The sequence below is a fragment of the Magallana gigas genome, chromosome 5, assembly GCF_963853765.1.
Source record: "Magallana gigas chromosome 5, xbMagGiga1.1, whole genome shotgun sequence".
Classification (NCBI taxonomy): Eukaryota; Metazoa; Mollusca; class Bivalvia; order Ostreida; family Ostreidae; genus Magallana; species Magallana gigas.
In genome coordinates, this window is record NC_088857.1 from 30,200,802 (window position 1) to 30,222,300 (window position 21,499).

The 21,499-nt window shown below is 34.9% G+C and overlaps 1 protein-coding gene across 1 annotated transcript; it reads right to left on the reverse strand.

Annotated features, from left to right (window-relative positions):
• Positions 1 to 207: 207 nt before the first annotated feature.
• On the reverse strand, positions 208 to 20,922 carry LOC105338580 (glucose-6-phosphate exchanger SLC37A4). The gene is made up of 11 exons (XM_066084187.1): positions 20,620 to 20,922; positions 19,402 to 19,555; positions 17,515 to 17,652; positions 9,067 to 9,161; positions 8,250 to 8,385; positions 7,485 to 7,583; positions 6,859 to 7,023; positions 5,034 to 5,119; positions 3,315 to 3,428; positions 1,829 to 1,967; positions 208 to 1,543 (listed from the first exon to the last, which is right to left on the reverse strand). Exons 2-11 carry the CDS (start codon positions 19,541 to 19,543, stop codon positions 1,350 to 1,352), a joined length of 1,308 nt encoding a protein of 435 aa, XP_065940259.1. The 5' UTR covers positions 19,544 to 19,555; positions 20,620 to 20,922; the 3' UTR covers positions 208 to 1,349.
• Between the last annotated feature and the right edge of the window lie 577 nt (positions 20,923 to 21,499).

Here is a 21,499-nt window from a genome sequence, read left to right on the forward strand (position 1 = left end):
ATCCCTTGGACTTCCCAGGAAATAAAATCTAGAACCGTGCCTGGAGTTTAAGTAATTGTCATTTCCCAAATCATTTTTTAAAATTTTATATTAATCTGGCAATATAAAATTGTATTTAGTCACACACTTACTACACTAAAAAATAAGTATTACTTTTTAAAGAACAGCAAAATAAGTAGTGTTTTTTTTTTCAAAATATTATACATGTACATGTAATTGATATGCATTCAACATATTTGTAAACCTGCTATGCATTCAACAATAAATCCATCTGTGCAACACTTTTGTAAAAGCTGAATACTAATAAAAATTAATCAGAATATTTGATTGTTCATTTGGAATTTGAAAATAAATAACAAACATATAACCAAAAATAATCAATAAGTTGAACTTAAAAAATTTTTTCTGCATCTAGTTCACCAATCTTTTTTTTACACCAAAAAAGCTGAGTGGCAGACACATGCATATATTTAATATTCATACATTCACATGAACAAATGAGTAATTAAAAGGGTGCTACCATTAAGATTCTTAAAGTGAGACATTTAATGTTTGTAAAATAAAGTTTGAAACGGTGCATTAACAGTACACCATAAAATCATTTCAAATTGAAATATCAGCTTATATATATTCAAAACTTCCATAATTCACAAAATATAATTCTGCATATTAAATGTACCAGTATACCTAAATAGTAATATAAATAACTTTTATTCTTTAATCTTGCCCAGAAGTCTTTGACTAGCAAAATTTCATTAACAACTACTGAATAAGGGGCATATCAATAAAACTTTACCACTTGAACACAAGTACATGTCTAAAAACAGTTTTATTTTTTTTAAATAGGAATATGTTCTTAAGGAAATCATGTGGTATCCTGATTCTTTACTCAAAAAAATGTTTGATATCAAATTTCAGCATTAAAATTTTCCGAAGTGTAATTTCTGAAATTAAGTTCAAATATAATGTTACAAAAAATTACTAAATCAAGTAAAAGAAAATCATTGAATAGTTTATTACTTTCATAGTTAAATAAAAATACACAAAACGAATGCCCTTCATTCATGTATACTATGGGTGGTTTCATCAAAATTCGTTGAACATCAATTCTCATGGATTTTGTTGATGAGTAGATAGACAAAATGAAATAATAATCACAGTGCAATTTAGAATTAATAACGCATTGCATTAATGGATTATTGTTTACAAAAAATCATATAATATATTGTGCTTTTCATTAAATCCAAATAAAATAGATACCCACCAACATTGATGAAACCACAGATTACTTCATTTCAACATTCTTGCACAAGACTTCCAAAACAGAATATTAAACATTGGTTATACTGTCAATGGAATATAACTGTAAAAACATTGCACCTTTTCCCTGAGGCCAACTTAAAGGAAGACAACTCTGCATTGAGTTTCAGCAGAAGGTACGAGACAATGACGATGACTAGGGTGACCAGGAGAAGAAATGATGTCTGCCAGTCCAGGAGACTAGAAACGTAGCTGAGAGGGAAGCCTGCTAACAACAGACCAACTGGAAAATACAGACAAAGGAGTTCGACACAAAGTTCTGTAGATTGGTCACATTTGTGGTGAAATTCATTAAAACGGACTTTCACAACCAAAAAATATTTTACATGTCTAAATTTGAAAAAGAATATGAATTTTATCTTTTTACAGGTACATATCATTTTAAATGCCATGAAATTAAAATTCAATTGAAGGCCATTTTCTTTGATAATGAGCCAAGTTTTGAAAAAAAAAACCCAACCCAACAGTAGATGTGTACAACTGAATTGAACAGCTAGAAAGAACTTACAATTAGAAAACATGCTTGATATTGCATGGGCAGTGCCAGCAATTTTGTCTGGAGCTGATTCCATGGCCATGACTCCAAACATTGCAATGGGTCCGTAAGTACCTACTCCTATTAGGAAACCTACCACTGTCATAGTGGCCTACAAAATGTGAAGAGACACATGAATGATACACTGTAAGTATATTCTTAATTCATGTCTTACAAAATTTTCCAATGCTCACAAGAACTTAGTTTTTGTAAAATATTTCTTGCAATGAATCAATCCTTTTATCTCATATTTCTTGCATATGTTTAAACTTATGAACATTAACTCCTTCATGTTAATTTTGGTACTGCTCTTTGGAAGGGCAAAATGGCACAGTTTTGGTGAAATGATTTATCAATATTTCACCAATAGACTATATAATATTTCACCCGGCCTGCAAAAAAGATGTTCTGCAATTATCATGAAATGGTTGAAAATAGGCTCGTTTTAGATTGTTCTCTTAAAAAATCAAGGGAACTGCAAACAAAATATGATGGCTACATGTTGACACATGCAGCGATTACTGTTTGACAAATTACTTTATCATTATATATCCATAAATTTTCCATTCTTGATACTGTCAATTTTACAGAGTGTGGTCTGATTTTCCGGATTACCACTTTGTCGGTTTCCAATTCTGTATCACCACTCTCTAAAACTGATGACGTAGTGCGCATTACATAACGTCTGTAATTTAGCGCGTTTTAAAAGCTATTTCAAAATAACTTTGCTATATAAGTAAATATTTACATTCCACATATTTTTCCTTGTAAAGTGTGTTGAAAGCTACAGCAGTTAATTATAACACTGTAATGCACACAGGGTACTCAAAGGTTAATATGACGAGTTTTATTATGACGTCACAAACGTTGAACGCTCTAAACTGCAACATCACAAGCAAAAATCAAACTTCAGGCTTGTGGCTGTTACTGTGGTGCTTCCATTAATATGAACTTACCCTTAGGATAAGATAGGAATTTTAAGGTATAAATCACATTTGCAGACAAGGCAAGAAGTTAAAAAAATGTAAATATAAGCATTTATCATCATTTTTTGAAGTATACAGTCTCATAACTGCAGCGATGTGTGCATACAAATTTTCTTAATGCACTAATGTGCGTTACTCAGTTTGTATGAACACACCATTGCAGTTATGAGATTTATATATCTTTCAAAAAATAAGGATTCAATGCTTCAACGTCATACAGTTAATTTTAAAAAGATAGTTTTGTAACTAAACTTTTTAAATAGCTAGACAAGGGTATATAACAAATTTATCAATAAAACAGTAACTTAATCCACAGAGCCTGATATTGTCTGGTTGCCAGGTGCAGATCATCAGATCAAACTCAACGCTTCGCGTCTCATTTGATTTGATGATACGTGACCTGCAACTCGACAAGATCCGACTCTTCTGATCAAGTTACTGTTATAAAACTATACATGTACCAATCCACTCACACTGGACGAGGCCTCTGATATATGAACAGTGAAAAAGTACAGCACACAACCAAGGAGAATCTCAAAATACAGCACCAAAGTCTTCCTAATGACAGGCCTAGGTATACTGGGATTCTATGGGAAACAAAATGAGATAACATTCATTTGTATGAAGCTGATGTCTACAATTTTTTCCTTCCATATATTTAATATATTTATACAAAAGGAAATAATATTGTATGCTACTAGAAAATTTAGTCCTTATATATAAGCTAGTACTTTGACACAATTAAAACTCATATCCATACATATTTCAAATATTATTTCTAAATCAAACAAAAGAAGAAATAACACATGGGTATTGTTTTTTTTTACAAAAAAAAACACATGTCTCCCCTTCTCCCCAAGGATTGTAATATTGGGCAAATTTAACAATTGAAAAAGAATGATGACAGATATATGTTACCCAGACCTAGACAAAATTTTATTATCTTTTTCTTAATTTGACCTTGAGTAAAACATGGTCAAGGTCATATATAAATCAATAGTACACCTAAGTGTATTATTATTGTTCTTTGTTTAAAGTTGGAAGTCCATCTGTTAAAGTATATTCAGGAGTTGAACAATGAAGTTTTTTCTAATATGACCTTGAAATAAAAATTCTAGGTCAAGGTAAAAATTTTTGGTAAGGTTCAACTAGGTTATATACCATCTATCTATGATACAAGTTAAAAGTCTGTATGTTAAAGGAGTCTTGTGTTATGGTCCAGACAATATTTTTTATGAAAAGCTTGACCTTGAAGAACAAAATAGGTCAAAGTCAAAACTTTTGGTGGCATGCACTCCTTCTCAATATCAATTACCTATGTTCCAAGTTTGAAGTCTTAATTTCAAAGGGTATTTAAGTTATGACCCAGACAAAATTTTATTATTTTTTTCTTAATATGACCTTGAGTAAAACAAGGTCAAGGTCAAATATTATTCAAAAGTACACCTAAGTGTATTATTATTGTTCTTTGTTTAAAGTTGGAAGTCCTTCTGTCAAAGTATATTCAGGAGTTGAACAATGAAGTTTTTTCTAATATGACCTTGAAATAAAAATTCTAAGTCAAGGTCAAATTTTTGGTAAGGTTCAACTAGGTTATATACTATCTATCTATGATACAAGTTAAAAGTCTGTATGTTAAAGGAGTCTTGTGTTATGGTCTGGACAATATTTTTTATGAAAAGCTTGACCTTGAATAAAAAATAGGTCAAGGTCAAAACGTTTGAAGGCGTGCACTCTTTCTCAATACCATCTACCTATGTTCCAAGTTTGAAGTCTTAATGTCAAAGGGTATTTAAGTTACGGCTTGGACAAATTTGGATGAAGAAGAATAAGAAGAAGAAGAAGAAAGTCGACAAAAACAATATGTCTCCCCTTTGAAAGGGGAGACATAATAATAACATTGTATTGAACTGCAAAATGAACCCTTTGCTTTCTGGTAAAATATTGATTTTTACCACTAATCTCTATAAATATTTTAACAATACAATATATACCAATTTTTACATCATTTACATAAAATATTTGTGCATGAATCAACATATCACAGTGAACCTATATGTTTTACAACTTTTCAAAAAGCCAAACTTATAATTATACCATTTACATTTCTATTTTATCAATTTATCATTTTTCATGATTTTAAAAGAGGCCGAGTTCTAGGAAAAATGAATTAATTTTGTGTTTAGAGTTACCTTGGAAACCATGTAATCAGATAGGTAGCCTGCCAGAAATGATCCCACAAAGCCTCCAATGTCGACGCTGCTCAGGAAACCACTTCCTGGTAATCAAAGAGGAAAAGTTACATCAAGTGATTCGTTTGACTCTAATTGATCCCTTAATTCTAAACATGTTCATATTCATGTATAGCCACTGACATAACAGTCATATTACAATGAACAACAATTGCATATGTTTATGTGATTCCTATCTGAATTTATAATGCATGACAAGATTATCTAGTATGTCAAAAATTTAATTTACCGGTATTCAGGAAGAGTCTGCATGTAAGCATTTTAATTTCTTAAATATAAACATGTTAATGACAACTAGAGGTACTGTGAGCAAGCTCACAATTGATACCCCCCGCTAAGAAAAAAATCGTAACGCGTGTATTTTTGCTATTATAGAAAATATTGGATGAATCTATTTCACTGTCCATTTTCTATAAATAACAACAACTTTATTTTTGAAAACTGTAAATTTTTAGCTTCTAATATTTCCATTAATACAAGACATGGCACAGACAGAATTTAGCTTTTTTGAAACAATGACCTTGAACTTTCTCAATTGACCTTGGGTCAAGGTCATGACACACCCTTTAATCATAAGCAATCTTTGTGTGAAGTAAGAACTTCCAATGTTTCCCCATAGAAAAGATATGGACCGGACACGAATTTTACACTTTTCTGCCAGTGACCTTGACCTTGCCCGAATGACCTTGGGTCAAGGTCATGACACACCCTTTAATCATAAGCAATCTTTGTGTGAAGTAAGAACTTCCAATGTTTCTCCATAAGAAAGATATGGACCAGACACGAATTTTGCACTTTTTCTGCCAGTGACCTTGACCTTGCCCGATTGACCTTGGGTCAAGGTCATGACACACCCTTAGGTCATAAGCAATCTTTGTGTGAAGTAAGAACTTCCAATGTTTCTCCATAAGAAAGATATGGACCGGACACGAATTTTGCACTTTTTCTGCCAGTGACCTTGACCTTGCCCGAATGACCTTGGGTCAAGGTCATGACACACCCTTAGGTCATAAGCAATGTTTGTGTGAAGTAAGAACTTCCAATGTTTCTCCATAAGAAAGATATGGACCGGACACGATTGCACAGACAGACGGACAGACGGACAGACGGACAGACGGACGGACGGACAAGGTGATTCCTATATACCCCCCCAAACTTTGTTTGCGGGGGGTATAATGATTACCAAGGTTTCAGAGAATCACTCAAAATACAGTTTTAACTACTCTTGTCCAACAGTAGCTGTAGTAAACTTTCAATTTATTTCCTGACCATTACGGTATATATACAGTAACAATTTTATTTGATCATTCAAAAGTTCCCAAAAAGAGGTTATTAATAAAATCTCTTAAAGTTTGCATGAAAAAATGACAATAACAAACCGTGAATGATTTATATATGATTTGATATAATATAATGATATATGATATGATATGATATGACAAAATATGATTTATATTATCTATGGAGGACAACAACAGATATGGAAAGTTCACATTCAGCATAAATATTAATCATGATCAAATGATAATGCACACTTTAAATGAAACACATATCATACAGTTGTTTTTGTTAAGTTGTTTTTTAAACAATAAATGTCTTTGGTGGTATATGTGCATGGGCATGAAAGTTGCAAATACTGTTGAAAAGGTACAGAGCCCATTTCATAGTCAGCAGGTTCAGAAAAAAATTCTGCAATGATTGCTAGAATGAAGCTCATAAGAAAACATAAATTCTTTCAGAGCACTTAATTGTAGTACATATGTACCTGTGAGCACAGATTGGTGCTTCTCCTGCACAATGAAGAGCTGGGACCACTGTAGCACACCGTGCTGGACTAGAGCTGTTCCCAAGTAACAACAACAGTTACCAAGGAAACCAGGCAAGAACAACAACTCCTTACGTGATATATTTGTTTCAGGTTCCTTGTCATCTGAACAAAAAGAAGAAAGAAATAGTTGGCTTGATTATTCGAAAGTTCTGAAATCATTGATATTAAAGGAGATAAAAAGATGAACAGATGAATTTTGGGGAGAGGGGGGATTTTTCAACAGAGCAGGTGCTGGCCTAAATTTCCTATACATGTATCTGCAACACAAGTTTGGCAAGCTAGTGCTTGTGAACACTTGCTCTGCTGAACACACCTCAGGATTTTGTGTAACTGTACCACACATAAAAATAACTCTTGGTTATACAAATGGGATATAAAACTCATAGGTACTGTGTAAGTGGCATCTATCATATTAAAGAACATTAAGTCACATAAAATATCAATATTAGTGATTAGCTCTAATAGTTTTCAGAACACAATGTAGGTGAATAAAATTTCAAATATCACTCTCAAAAGGGATATATACCGGTACAAACATTCTGTTGAAACAAATTCACATGTACCTTTCTTTTTATCATTTTTTCCTTGGTTGACTGTTTCAGAGCCAGGTCTGTCTTTCACAAGAGCAAAACAAAATAGTGCCACCACAACAGCAGCCGACCCTGAATGAAAACAACACTTACATTGTATGCTCGCACACCTTGTAACACAAATATTTTAAAAAAAAATCAGATTAAATATTTACAAAAGAAAACAAAATTAATATTTATAAAAATGAAAAAATATGCATAATAATGTAAAATTATAATGAAATGATGACCAGTTGCTTAATTTCGGTAATATTATGACGAGCAAAGCACCTGTGAAGCACATGCAATAATGCAATACATGTAATAAGCTTTCATTGTTGAGTTAGCCAGGAAAAAAGAAATGATTGAGATGTTTATATATTACAAACATTTCATGCAAATTAAGCCTTCGTACACTGCATGTACACATTTTATGCACCACTAAAATTCTTTCAATCTGTCATACACAAAATGACTACATGTACTACATCCAAAAAAATGTATCAATAAACTCTAGCCTTTGCTTAACATTCCATGTTGATTGAAACTGGGATTTTAGCCTTTCATTTCTAATGGGGTGAAAAATGTGAATAGAAAACATTTTTACTGACTGAGATGACTATGCATAGAACTTTCAAGTGAGTATATGTGTCTCCATGCAATACCTTTTTAAAATGGTTCATGCATGCAATTCCCAAGCCTAAGGAATTAATCACAGCTGTGAAAAAAAATTTCCGTTATGCCTATCATAGTCAGTACCTGCAATTTGGATGCAGTACCTCCAGCCCAGCTTTGTAACCAGCAGGGTGGTGACGATAGGCCCAACTGTTCCTGCCAGGTTCATTGATGTGGATACTACACTCCATACAGTCCCAAACTGCTCTGGGGAGCACCACTAGAGCATACAATAAAGCACCAATCAATGCAAAAATCCATCACAGAAAACCATCAATGAGTTAATGATCTTATTTTTATTAAGTGACATAATTTTAGATTGCTCGAACTCAACAATGTATGATATACATGTATTAAGCTACTTTTTAAAATAGGAAGATTAAGGATTACAACTCCAAGATGCATTTTTCATCCCATTCTCAGAACTTTATTTATCTTGACAGTAACTATATTAACTAAAAAAATTCCATGGGAATTTATGTACATTTTGAATCGTAATACATGAAATATCCTACATGTATGTCTTTGATTTTGCCGCAGTCTTATTTTCTGCGATATTTTGCAGTATCATTTCAAGCAAAGAAAATTCATTCTCAAAATAGTGTCCCATTTTTCTCATTGTCATCAACTGATAATATTGCAAAAATAAAAGTCTTTGGAAATACCAAAGACTGCAGTTGCAGAAAAAAAAAATTCATAAATGTAGTTTTAATACATCATATAATATTTCATTATACTTTCATGTTAAATACATGCTGTAATCTGATTGGTTTATAGACACAGTTTATTAATTACCCTCAGCGTGGGCAATTCACTTGGCAACAGATAAGACTATATAATGTTATTTTGGTATCTGAATGCAATCATTTAGAGAAAATGAAAAAAGAGGAGATATATTTACTGCTTTCAGGATTCGACCAATGGAGGTCCACCCTGGTCCATTAGCCATGCCATTGAGGAACCACCAGAAACTGAGGAGAAACACCGTGTCAAATCCTGCAGAAAAACAAAAGATTTTTATTAATTTAACACACATAAATCTACCAACAATGATTCCAGAAAACTAGTATATAGATAAAAAACTGAATAAATTGAGGCCACTATTTTAATTAGTTGTTTTCTAAAACTTGCCGACTTAATTAAATTTAAGAATGTTATAAAAACAAAATTTTGCATAGGGTGAATTCAATTACTTAAACCATCAATTCATGAGAAAAATCTGCATAAATAAGATGATATTTAATTTAACAAGTTTTTAAAAAGAGGATACTTACATTCAAAATGTTTAATTTTTCAATTTTTGGGAGAGTTGGGGGTGGGGTGATAATACCATTATGAATTGATGTGAAAATGTGCTTTATAGTTTCTCAACCAATCAACTCTGACGCAATTTTGTTTGAAAAAGTCTTGAACAAATAAAAATATATGACCTAAGAAAATAAACCCCAAGAGCTGTATAAGAAGGATTATTATCTGAAATCACACAAAATTTGTAGTACAAAAATCTAGTTTTCTCCCTTACATCAAGTCTGATCTTTTACTAGCTGTTACCAAGGTTACATTCCCTGATGCCAGATATAAAGAATCTCTCATGTTTTGTGATGGCATATGACTTTCATCCACAAAATAAGTTGGATCCATCACAATCTATGAGAGAATCTTTTTGTCACGTGTTTTGATCCCATTTTTATTAGTACCGGTATATAAATCTGTCATGGTGTGTTATTTTGTGTAAATATGTTTAAGAGTTTACTCATGCCAAATGACAAGTAATTAGCTAGAGTCAGTCTGCTCTGCTAATTATCCCCAATTACCGGTAGTCTATATAATTGTTCTGAGTTGTCCTTAAGCTTTTTGAGTAATTATCATGAGTAATGTACCGCACTTTTATTAATTACCTTTTAGAATATAAATGCAGTTAGAAATTTATTCAATTCAGTCAGACTCTTTCGGCCACTATCTCATGTTGCTTATGTCTTCACACTGACTATCTAGTTGACTGTCCACCAGTCCGTCAGTAGACTAAGCAACATTGAGTTAAATTCATTCTGACTCATTTGGCTTTTAAGAAATATTTATTTTTATCCTGTTCTTTTGACTTTATTCTATTTGATTATTGTTGATATTTTATAAGTTAATTAAAATCACTTAATCAATAAATTGTAAAACCTGCCTTCGAGTTATAGCTCTATGCATATTCGACTTAGAGGTCAATTTAAGCCTATTGACTAGGCTGACCCCCTGTCTCTTGGGTTGGGCCTATACAAGTTAATTCCCCTTACTCTATAGTGCCCTTTCCCCTCGGTGACAGATGTGGTGGAGAATCCGGGTATGCATAGTTGCTTTATGCTATAGCTAGAAGGCACAGTCAATAGACAGGATAGTTTAGTTTATAAAGGTACTTCCATGATGGAGATGAAATAGAGCCAGACCTATCCAAACGGGAGCTACACTACTGAAAGATAAGTACAACTTTGTTGATATTTTTCCACTTTCAATTGTGTGAGAAATAAAAATGTACACTGTGTAGATAATTCAAGTTCATTTCATCTCTGACTTCTATGTTAATTGCTTAGAGAAATGTAAATGAAGTGCAAATTTCAGTCCAACTCGGCTTCCATGATACTGACTACTCTCTTATAGTTTCAGACTAGCTCTAAACTTGAAGTCAGTCATGGGACGAAGAAAGGTTTCCCAGGGATGGTTATGTCAGAAGAGGAGATGTTCTCAACTTTCCTGCATGACCCAAGGGACACCAGAATTACAGTTCACTGCAGCCATGGAAAGGAACTTTGTCGAAGCCAAACTACAGAATACACCCATCAAGTGCTTGGTTGACAGTGGAGCTTCCATTAGCTGTATAAGTCAACACCAATTACAGCAATTACAATATAATGGAGAAATACAAGAATCCTCCATAACTAGTGCTGTTGGTGTCTGTGGAGAAGTCCATCCTGTTCTTGGAGAAATTATGCTGGAAGTAACTTTTGGACACATTACAGTGAAGCAAAAATTCAGAGTGTTTGAAACCCTACATTCGAAAGTGATATTTGGACTTGATTTCCTGCAAGAAAACAAAATTAGGACTGATTTTGAAAATATGACATTAACAATTCCACTTCCAGGGAAAAATCTCAACTACATTAGTGAATCTGGAAGTGCTGATCATGTAACTGTCTCCACCATTCGTGACCAAAGAACATTTACTACAATGGCCGAGACCGTCAATCACATCATTCTCGAACCTCATTCAGAAACAATTCTGCCTGTCAAGATTCCCAATTACTCACCTGGAGCAACTGTGATTTTAGAACCTAGTCCCACTCTTCAATCAAGATTCTCTGTAGCTGGAGGAAGAGCAGTCACCTACCTAGATGATAACCAAATCGGCATCTACAGAGTCTTAAATCCAACCAACCTTCCTGTCTATTTAAAATCTAACCTCCAAATCGCTGCCGCACAACCTGTAAACTTTGAAGATGTCCATTGTCTCCAACAGCAGGAACCAGCCTTTCTGTGTAGTCTCTCAGAAAACATTGAACAGTTTGATAAAGACTGTGCGAGCATCTTGTCTGACATAGGAATTGATTTAGACTCTTGTGATTTGGACAGTGTTCAGCGACAACAACTTTGTAAGTTTCTAGCACAAAACAGAAACATTTTTGCAAAGGACCTGTCAGAACTCGGGAAAACAAACATGCACTATCACACCATCCATACAAAAGGTGATAAAGTGGTCAGTTCTGCGCCTTATCGCCAGTCTCCACAGATGCGAGCCGAGTTAGAACGACAACTTGATGAAATGGAAGCACATGGCATCATTGAAGAATCCACTTCACCATTTCATAGTCCTGTAGTGCTAGTTAAGAAGCGAAACAACGAATATCGTTTCTGTGTTGACTTTCGTGCATTGAACAGAATCACAGAGCCTATGTCCTTCACGATTCCTCACATGTCGGATATTCTTGACACTTTAGCTGATGCCAAGCCAGAAATTTACTCAACACTTGACCTACGTTCTGGATTCTGGCAAGTGCCTTTGGACCCTGCTACAAAACACAAGAGTGCTTTCATTACCCACAAAGGAGTGTATGAATTTAATAGACTGGCCTTTGGAATGATGAACTCACCAATGACCTTCCAATGCCTGATGACAAAGGTGCTCCGGAATCTGAATTTCAAAGTTGCTCTTGTGTACATTGATGATGTGCTAATATTCTCAAAGAACTTTCAGGAACACTTACAACATCTTCATCTAGTGTTTTCAAGCTTACGTAGTGCAAATCTTAAATTACATCCATCCAAGTGCATCTTCGCAAAGAAAGAAGTCAAATATTTAGGACATATTATTTCAAAACATGGAGTAAGGGTAAATCCAGAAAATACAGAAAAAGTGAAAACTTTCCCAGTTCCGCAAAACACCAAACAAGTGAAGAGTTTCCTTGGCATGGCAAATTATTACAGAAAATTCGTCAAAGACTTTGCCCAAATCGCTTCTCCATTAACATACCTACTAAAGAAGAATGTGAAGTTTCAATGGACTTTAAGTTGTCAGAAAGCATATGACACCTTGAAAAATGCACTCGTTACTGCTCCAATCCTTGCTTTTCCAGACTTCGACAAGCCATTTATTCTCTCAACAGATGCCTCTGAATACTCCATGGGATATGTGCTCAGTCAAATTCAGAATGGACGCGAACATGCAATCGCTTATGGAGGTAGATCCCTTCATGGTGCTGAATTAAAATGGCATATAACAGACAAAGAAGCTTTGGCCCTTGTTGAGGGAATCCAGCACTTCAAACATTATTTGGCAAACCAGGAATTCACTGTGTTTACTGACAATGTGTCTGTGAAATATCTACAGAAGATCAGAGATTGTCAAGGTCGTCTTGGAAGATGGAGCCTTCTACTTCAAGGTTACAACTTCAAGATCGTCCACCGTGATGGAAGCAAAAATCCAGCTGACTGCTTATCCAGACAACAGCATGACAATTATACGTCTACAGATTCACCTGACCTTGGCGAACATCTTTACTATGTCAATCACAAGGAACACACAGAAACTGTTCTAGTCTATCCAGGGGAAGAAGAAGAACATGTAATTGCCAGTTTACAAGATAGGCCGTCTCCAGAACTTATTTTACAGAACATGGCAAACTTGCAACAACAGTGCCCTGACTTTCAAGGAATCTATGAGTACAAACTAAACCAAGAACTTCCCAATGATCCAGCGATTGCCAGAACTATCGTGGCTGAATCCTACAACTTCGAACTTGAAGATGGGATCTTGAAACATTTCTACTCAAAACGATGCAAGAAAGTCCCAAAACAAGAACGTTTAGTGAAACAAGTTGCAGTTCCAAGAATTCTGCGTGATGACGTACTGCGATCATACCACGACTGTATTCTTGGTGGTGGTCATCAAGGATTTGAAAGAACATATGCTGCACTACGCAATAAATACTTCTGGCCCTCAATGTATGATGATATAAAACGCTATGTTCAGACCTGTGAAACTTGTCAACAAAGCAAACGCAATTACGGTGCTAAGCGTCCACCTCTGAAGCCCCAAATAAGTGATGATATATTTGGAAGGTGGCATATGGACATTTTAAGTGGACTTCCAACAACTCCTAACAAACACAAGCATATTCTTCTGGTTGTGGACAGTTATTCCAAATGGTGCGAAGCATTTCCATTGCGAACTCAAGAAGCCAGTGAAGTTGCAAGAGTCTTATACAAGGAGATAATAACTAGGTACGGAGCACCAAGAACACTTATATCAGATCGCGGAAGGAATTTTGTCTCCAATCTTGTAAAGGCACTCTCAGAGATGTTCCAAATAACAAGGCATTTAACGAGCTCCTATCATCCGCAAACCAATGGATCTGTTGAAAGGATGAACTCTGTCATTCTCCAAGCTATACGCTGCTATGCTAAAGGACAGCAAGATGACTGGGATGATCTTCTACTCCCAGGGATCCTTATGGCATACCGAGCAACTCCTGCAACTCAGTCAACTGATTTCTCACCATACTTCATGCTCTATGGAAGAGAGATGTGCCTCCCTATTGATTCCTCCTTAGTCCCAAAAGAACACTTGGCTCAGGACCAAAAGATATTCCTTGGACGAATTTTACAAAATTTAGAAAGAACACGAAAGATTGCTTCCGAGAATATTAAACTAGCCCAAGAAAGAAATAAACAACGATATGATCAGACAGCTAAGGAACCAGACTTCTTCCCAACTCAACGTGTTTGGTTATATTGCACCAAAGTTCCAGTGGGTAACGCTCCAAAACTACACCGCCAGTGGGTTGGTCCATATTACATCACCATGGTCAACAGACAAAATCACACATACAAAATCAGGAATTGTGCAAACAACAAAGAGGTAAAGTCACTGGTAAGTGCCCATCGTTTAAAACCATACCATGATCCTCTCACCAGGCCGACTAACCCTCCTCCAGAACATGCTAATGACGACGCTCAACTGGATCCTGATGAACTTGACCAGAACATAGGCAGACCTACTGTTCAGCCAGCAAGACAGAATGCACCAGCAGTACCCAGTCAAGCAAACAACCCACCAAGAGTGCAAAATAGACCACCAAGACAGAACAGACGACAGAATAAGCGGCCACAGCAACATAATCAGCAGCCACACCAACATAATCAGCCTCCTCAACAACAGAATCAGCAGCCACAGCAAAGGAATCAGCTGCAACAAAATCAACCCCTACAGCACAATCAGCCTTTACAGCAACACAGTAGGCAGCCACAGAGACCCAACCAACAGCAAAGCAATTGGAGACCACAGAAACAAAGTCAGAAGACACAACCAGATCAACAAATTCAACGCAACAACCACTTAAATCAACCTAGAAATCCACCTATTGCTGATACCAGACCTTCATGCAGAGACTGCAAACGAGGCTCCTGCACACCATTCAAGGAGGACATGATTGACCGGCTCTTAGCTTCTAACAGAGGAAATGGAACACTCTACTACAAAGTTAAGTTCTCGACTGGAAATACAGAATGGCATTTTCCATGCAAAATTCCTTCTCATTTAATACGCCAATTTCATGCAGACAGAACCATGAGCGGAAAGAAGAGAAAGAGACCTCTGCATCAGACCAAACACAAGTTCTTCAACAAACAAGACCCACAGCCCCAGGAAGAAAAGTCATCCCAAAGCAATAATTCCCAGACAAGTTCTGTTAACGTTTTAAGTGGAACAACATTCAACTGTAAAGAAGAATTACGGGCCATACGCATGATGAACGGACGAGCCTACTTTCTGGTTCAGACTGGTTCCTCGGATCCCAAATGGAAACCACTTACATCAGCCAGTTCCCATGCTTGTAAATTTATTTCGTCCGTGTCCAAACAACTTGATGAAGAAATACTACAAAATGACATCCAACATCTTCGTAATCAACGCCTTAAGATACCCGAACAGAACTGCGAGCTTTGGCAAATGGTCACAGGACACAAAATTCACGAAGTACAATTCAGCCGACACAGTGAACCCCAGTATTTAATGAGTTTTGCAAATCCTTATGTGCCACCAAAGTGGGTTCCATTCAATGATGTACCATTTGGCCTTGTTACATTTCTCCTGGAGGATTTGAAGAGTGAATATTGTGAAGAACTGGACATCCCTCAGTAGTTCTCAAACTTCATGTCAATGTGGAACTTCCAATATTATGTCATGTTTTGATATCTGTGTGATGTAATTTTAATCCTTCCTGACCATTTGTAAAGAAATTCGTCTGCTTTAATTTTATTTAACTCTTTTGAACCAAACTTTTGTTTATAGTACAAAGTAGATCCAAGGAATGGTATGAGTGCACGCATACTATTTCTTATATCTACATTATTTTAGACTTAAGTAACAATTGTTTATCTCTTTCATGCCATGAATTTCTTTCAAAAGGTACTATTAACCAATATTTTGTATGCCATGTAGTACTATTTTTTTTTTTTGTATTGCATACTGAAATTTTTTTCAGCTAGACTATACTATTGTATATACTATCACTTGTAAATATTATGTTTGAGGACAAACATTTTCGAGCAGGGGGGAATATGTCATGGTGTGTTATTTTGTGTAAATATGTTTAAGAGTTTACTCATGCCAAATGACAAGTAATTAGCTAGAGTCAGTCTGCTCTGCTAATTATCCCCAATTACCGGTAGTCTATATAATTGTTCTGAGTTGTCCTTAAGCTTTTTGAGTAATTATCATGAGTAATGTACCGCACTTTTATTAATTACCTTTTAGAATATAAATGCAGTTAGAAATTTATTCAATTCAGTCAGACTCTTTCGGCCACTATCTCATGTTGCTTATGTCTTCACACTGACTATCTAGTTGACTGTCCACCAGTCCGTCAGTAGACTAAGCAACATTGAGTTAAATTCATTCTGACTCATTTGGCTTTTAAGAAATATTTATTTTTATCCTGTTCTTTTGACTTTATTCTATTTGATTATTGTTGATATTTTATAAGTTAATTAAAATCACTTAATCAATAAATTGTAAAACCTGCCTTCGAGTTATAGCTCTATGCATATTCGACTTAGAGGTCAATTTAAGCCTATTGACTAGGCTGACCCCCTGTCTCTTGGGTTGGGCCTATACAAGTTAATTCCCCTTACTCTATAGTGCCCTTTCCCCTCGGTGACAGATGGTCATGGTGTGTTATTTTGTATAAATATGTTTAAGAGTTTACTCATGCCAAATGACAAGTAATTAGCTAGAGTCAGTCTGCTCTGCTAATTATCCCCAATTACCGGTAGTCTATATGTAATTGTTCTGAGTTGTTCTTAAGCTTTTGAGTAATTATCATGAGTAATGTACCACACTTTTATTAATTATCTTTTAGAATATAAATACAGTTAGAAATTTATTCAATTCAGTCAGACACTTTCGGCCACTATCTCATGTTGCTTATGTCTTCACACTGACTATCTAGTTGACTGTCCACCAGTCCGTCAGTAGACTAAGCAACATTGAGCTAAATTCAAACCTGACTCATTTGGCTTTTTAAGAAATAATTATTTTTATCCTGTTCTTTTGACTTTATTCTATTTGATTATTGTTGATATTTTATAAGTTAATTAAAATCACTTAATCAATAAATTGTGAAACCTGCCTTCGAGTTATAGCTCTATGCATATTCGACTTAGAGGTCAATTTAAGCCTATTGACTAGGCTGACCCCCTGTCTCTTGGGTTGGGCCTATACAAGTTAATTCCCCTTATTCTATAGTGCCCTTTCCCCTCGGTGACAAATCCCTTTTTTATTTCAAATGGCAGATGTGATGAAAAAGTATACCTGTGAAAATAATGGCGGTCAGTCCAGTACAAGCCAACCCAACACACAGCAGGATACGAGGGCTCACAAAGTCCCCTAGGATACCACAGCCAAACTTACTGAGGGTGTAAGCCAGGGACTGACTGCTGATGATGAGCCCTACAACATTCAGATCTCATTGTTTTAATCTTTGAGTACCGGTACTGTAACAAGAAAGGAGGAATGAGCATATAAATACATGGAAAACTCATGGCTGCATGGACTTCATGGGAATCGAACCCAGCTAAGACCTCTGCAACTCTAGTCAGTTCTTCTGCCACTGAGCTACCAAGGTTAATATCCATGGTTCATATATAGTCCCAACTATTACATTCCTTGTATTCAATTATTTTCTGCGATGATGTAATTTTCGCTTTTTTTGCTATCACTTTAACATTGCAAATCATCAAATAGGCAGAAATTATATCTGGTATTACTTGCTTTACGTAACTTTTCAAATCACAAAAAATGATTAAAGCAAAAAGCGTTTAACATTTTCCTTATTTTCGCAAGTTTTGTGGCACATGAAACAAACAGAAATACAAGATTTGGATACATATTTGGTTGACAACATTTAAACAATAAAATGCTATCTTTTGTGATTCATTCCGGATATGAAGGTAGCGACATTGCAGGAAAAATACATCAGCGGGTTATGTAAATTTTTCCTGCGATGATCGCTACCTTCATAACCCGCATTAATCATAAAAGAAAGCATTTTATTGTTTATATTTACATCTTTCTTTAACTAATTAATAAATTGATTATGAAAAGTTAGTAAAATTCACTAAATTACTGTTAATGTACATATATAAGTGCGTTAGCTAAAAGAAACAGCCAAATTGTCTCCTCTGAGACTTTGAGTCTGGCATCATCAAGATTATTTCGTGCAGTCCGTGACTTTACTAAGGTCGCTGTAGATTCAGACCAATCGATAAACAGGGCGTGTCAATTTCAGCCCTGTCACTTTCAGCCGCTGTAGATTTCGACCAATCGATAAATGGGGCGTGTAGATTTCAGTCTGGCTGTTTCTATACAGCTATGAATTAACTATAACTTTCCGTAAGAAATAGAGGAAATTATACTTGGAAGATCTAAATATATACATGTACAAACATCCATCTCATTACATCTCAATATCACATAATATAATACTACCACAGGCACTTAATTACTAGACTAAATTATTTCCTTTTTGTAAGTATGGTATTGTATTCCAAAGATATTACCGGTAAACATATCAGTATACACATTAAGGGTGCAACTCCCTTTAGTGAAAAATACAATAATACAATCTCAGTACATTATTATTCTGTCATTACCAATTTTCAATAATGGAATATATATTGAAATGCTCATCAAAAGAAAACATTTTGTTTGCTGGTCAAGTGCTAATAACAAGCTTTTGTTCATCATAATAAAGGTTTGGTTTAGGTTTCAGAAAAGACATGAACTGACCATCAACCCTGGTAATGAATGTTTTGCTATATGACTGCTATTAATACTTAATTATAAAAATATCATAAAATTCTAATATACTGACATTTCATTATCGGCATACCCACAATTTCCAATTTTCCAATTTACAATATGTAAAGCTTAACAATTATTGTGATAATGAAACCCTCAGCATTAATATCCAGATAATGAAACATCAAACTGTTACCTTCCAGTAATTGAAGTCGTATTATTACCATTGACAAATACAAAAGAGAATACCGCTGCATTATAGATCAAGTATTGAATTGTTGGAATGAATAGTCGTGTTTTTTAGTCATCTTTTTGTGTGTGTAGATTAATTAAAGGAATATCAATAATCTTTGCCGATTGATCAAACTATATGCAGACTGCATGTATTATATACAGTACCTAGTTGTTTCTTATCTAGTCTCCCTTCGGTGACCAGTATTGGAATAGTGTAGGAAAAAGACCGCCGGACATATACATACAGTGTATATGCAACATAAACACTGCTGAATATCATCAACTGCTGACGACTTAACTTTCCCATTGTAAAGGAGAGCTGAAAGAGAGAGTACTCAGAGTTATATCATCAATCAGTATAGGTTCTGTAGGATAAACTGATAAATAAATAAATTTATTATGTTGATCATCGTCGGAACCAACGGTTTTTCTATCTGTTACACTGCTTTCAACAGTGTAACAGATAGAAAACCTGTGGGTTTCGACGATGTATGTTGATTTGATTTGAACATATTTTATTGTACATAATTATACAACATACATATACAAATGGTTAGGACACAAATTCTGACAACTTACGAGGTCTTCACTATCAAAATTAAAAAATTGTTCAAAACTTACAAGTGTTATAACATGATAGGAATTTCTAAATACAAAATTGCAAAATATGTGATTTCTACGAGAGAAAAATGGTAAGTACCTTTGGGTGATCCACACCAACAATTACCGCTTTCTATAATATTTATTTTGTGTAAATCATAATTGAGTATGCAATGGTGTCTTAGCTTGGTATGTATTATGTTTAGCTTGCGCTTACCATGTGTAAAAAATTTTTTTATAGCACTCTGGGATGATGGGCAACCACTGAACCAGAATGATTTACATGTCTAATTGAGTAGTACATTTATGACTTGATTTACTAGGCTTAGTGACAGTAGTGAGTACGATGTAGGTATATTTATTAGTACATGTACCTGTTCAAGACTATAAAATGTTAAACTTCTCTGGTAATGCATAGTATGCATATACACTGTCACATATACTATATATTACCTATGCCAGCTGCATATTGAAATCTTAATCTGTTAATACCAACAATACTTTACAATTTTTAAATCATTCGGAGCCTGAACTACAAATTTACAGGTATACTGGCCTGTCTTACTAACTTGTATGTATGTATGTATGTATGTATGTATGTATGTATGTATGTATGCAAATGCCTCATCAGGTTAACATAGTAACATTTATAACACAAAATCAACAGAAAATGAAAGTAGACATATTCATTATTATTAAAGATCTCAGCAATTTAAAAAAGATGTGCATACTTAAACGAAACATTCGTAAATATCATAATGAAAAATATCACTGTGCGCTTACATTTATCAAGCTGTCACGCCATAATCAGCGTCGAGGGGATCATATGTAGTAAAAAACTTCCACACGGCTTGTTACAGCCGAGTGGACTTGTTATCCGCTCCACGTTTTGGTCTTCCTCTACGCATGTGTAGACATCATGTTTACGTTTCTTCTTTCTCTTTCACTTTAACCCGACCCAAACACACACACGAAAAATTGTGTTTTAGGGACAACATCATACTTTATGAACAATATCTTAGGTTTTTGTATTCTTTGACTATGTTTTATTTTTGGCATAATAATCTAAATATACGTAGGCCTATATGTATCACCATGATCACAGGCCTCTGAATTTCTATCAATAAGCCGTTAAATGTAGGGGAAGAGACAATCTGATTAAAATCAGCTGTTCTGATACGCTACCGCTCTCGAACGGTAGCGTATCAGAACAGCTGATTTTAATCAGATTGGGTAAGAGATATCGAGAGAGATATATACCCTATCTATATATAAACACACCAGGGGCCCGTTTCTCAAAAAGGCCTACGTCCAGGCGTAAGCTTAGTCCGGACTAAATCAAGGGCTAAACCTCAAAACCAGTCACAAAAAGGCGGAAACTTAGTCGGGACTAAATTCGGGTTTAAATCTACGCCTGCTAATGGGTAGGCGTAAGTCCTTAGTCTGTGCACAAAAATGGCGAGTGTTTTGTTTCTAAGGCAAAATGTACGGAGAATTTTATTTTTTGGTTTGTTTTATGTGTTATTAAAGAAAACATTCACATTTATTTAAATATTTGTACATGTACATATAACTTTAGAAAATACCTTTTGTTTCTATTTCTAAATAAATTAAGATTAAATCAATTTGATAAATAATGGGCTCACCTCATTAAACGTATGTA

Excerpts from the sequence above, each read along its gene's own strand:
- LOC105338580 (XM_066084187.1), bottom strand. The coding sequence starts at position 19,543 with ATGGGAAAGTTAAGTCGTCAGCAGTTGATGATATTCAGCAGTGTTTAT. Across the intron at positions 7,024-7,484 it reads AAAAAATGATAAAAAGAAAG|ATGACAAGGAACCTGAAACA; the intron begins GTACATGTGAAT and ends CTTTTTGTTCAG. Across the intron at positions 1,968-3,314 it reads TATCAGAGGCCTCGTCCAGT|GCCACTATGACAGTGGTAGG; the intron begins GTGAGTGGATTG and ends CACATTTTGTAG.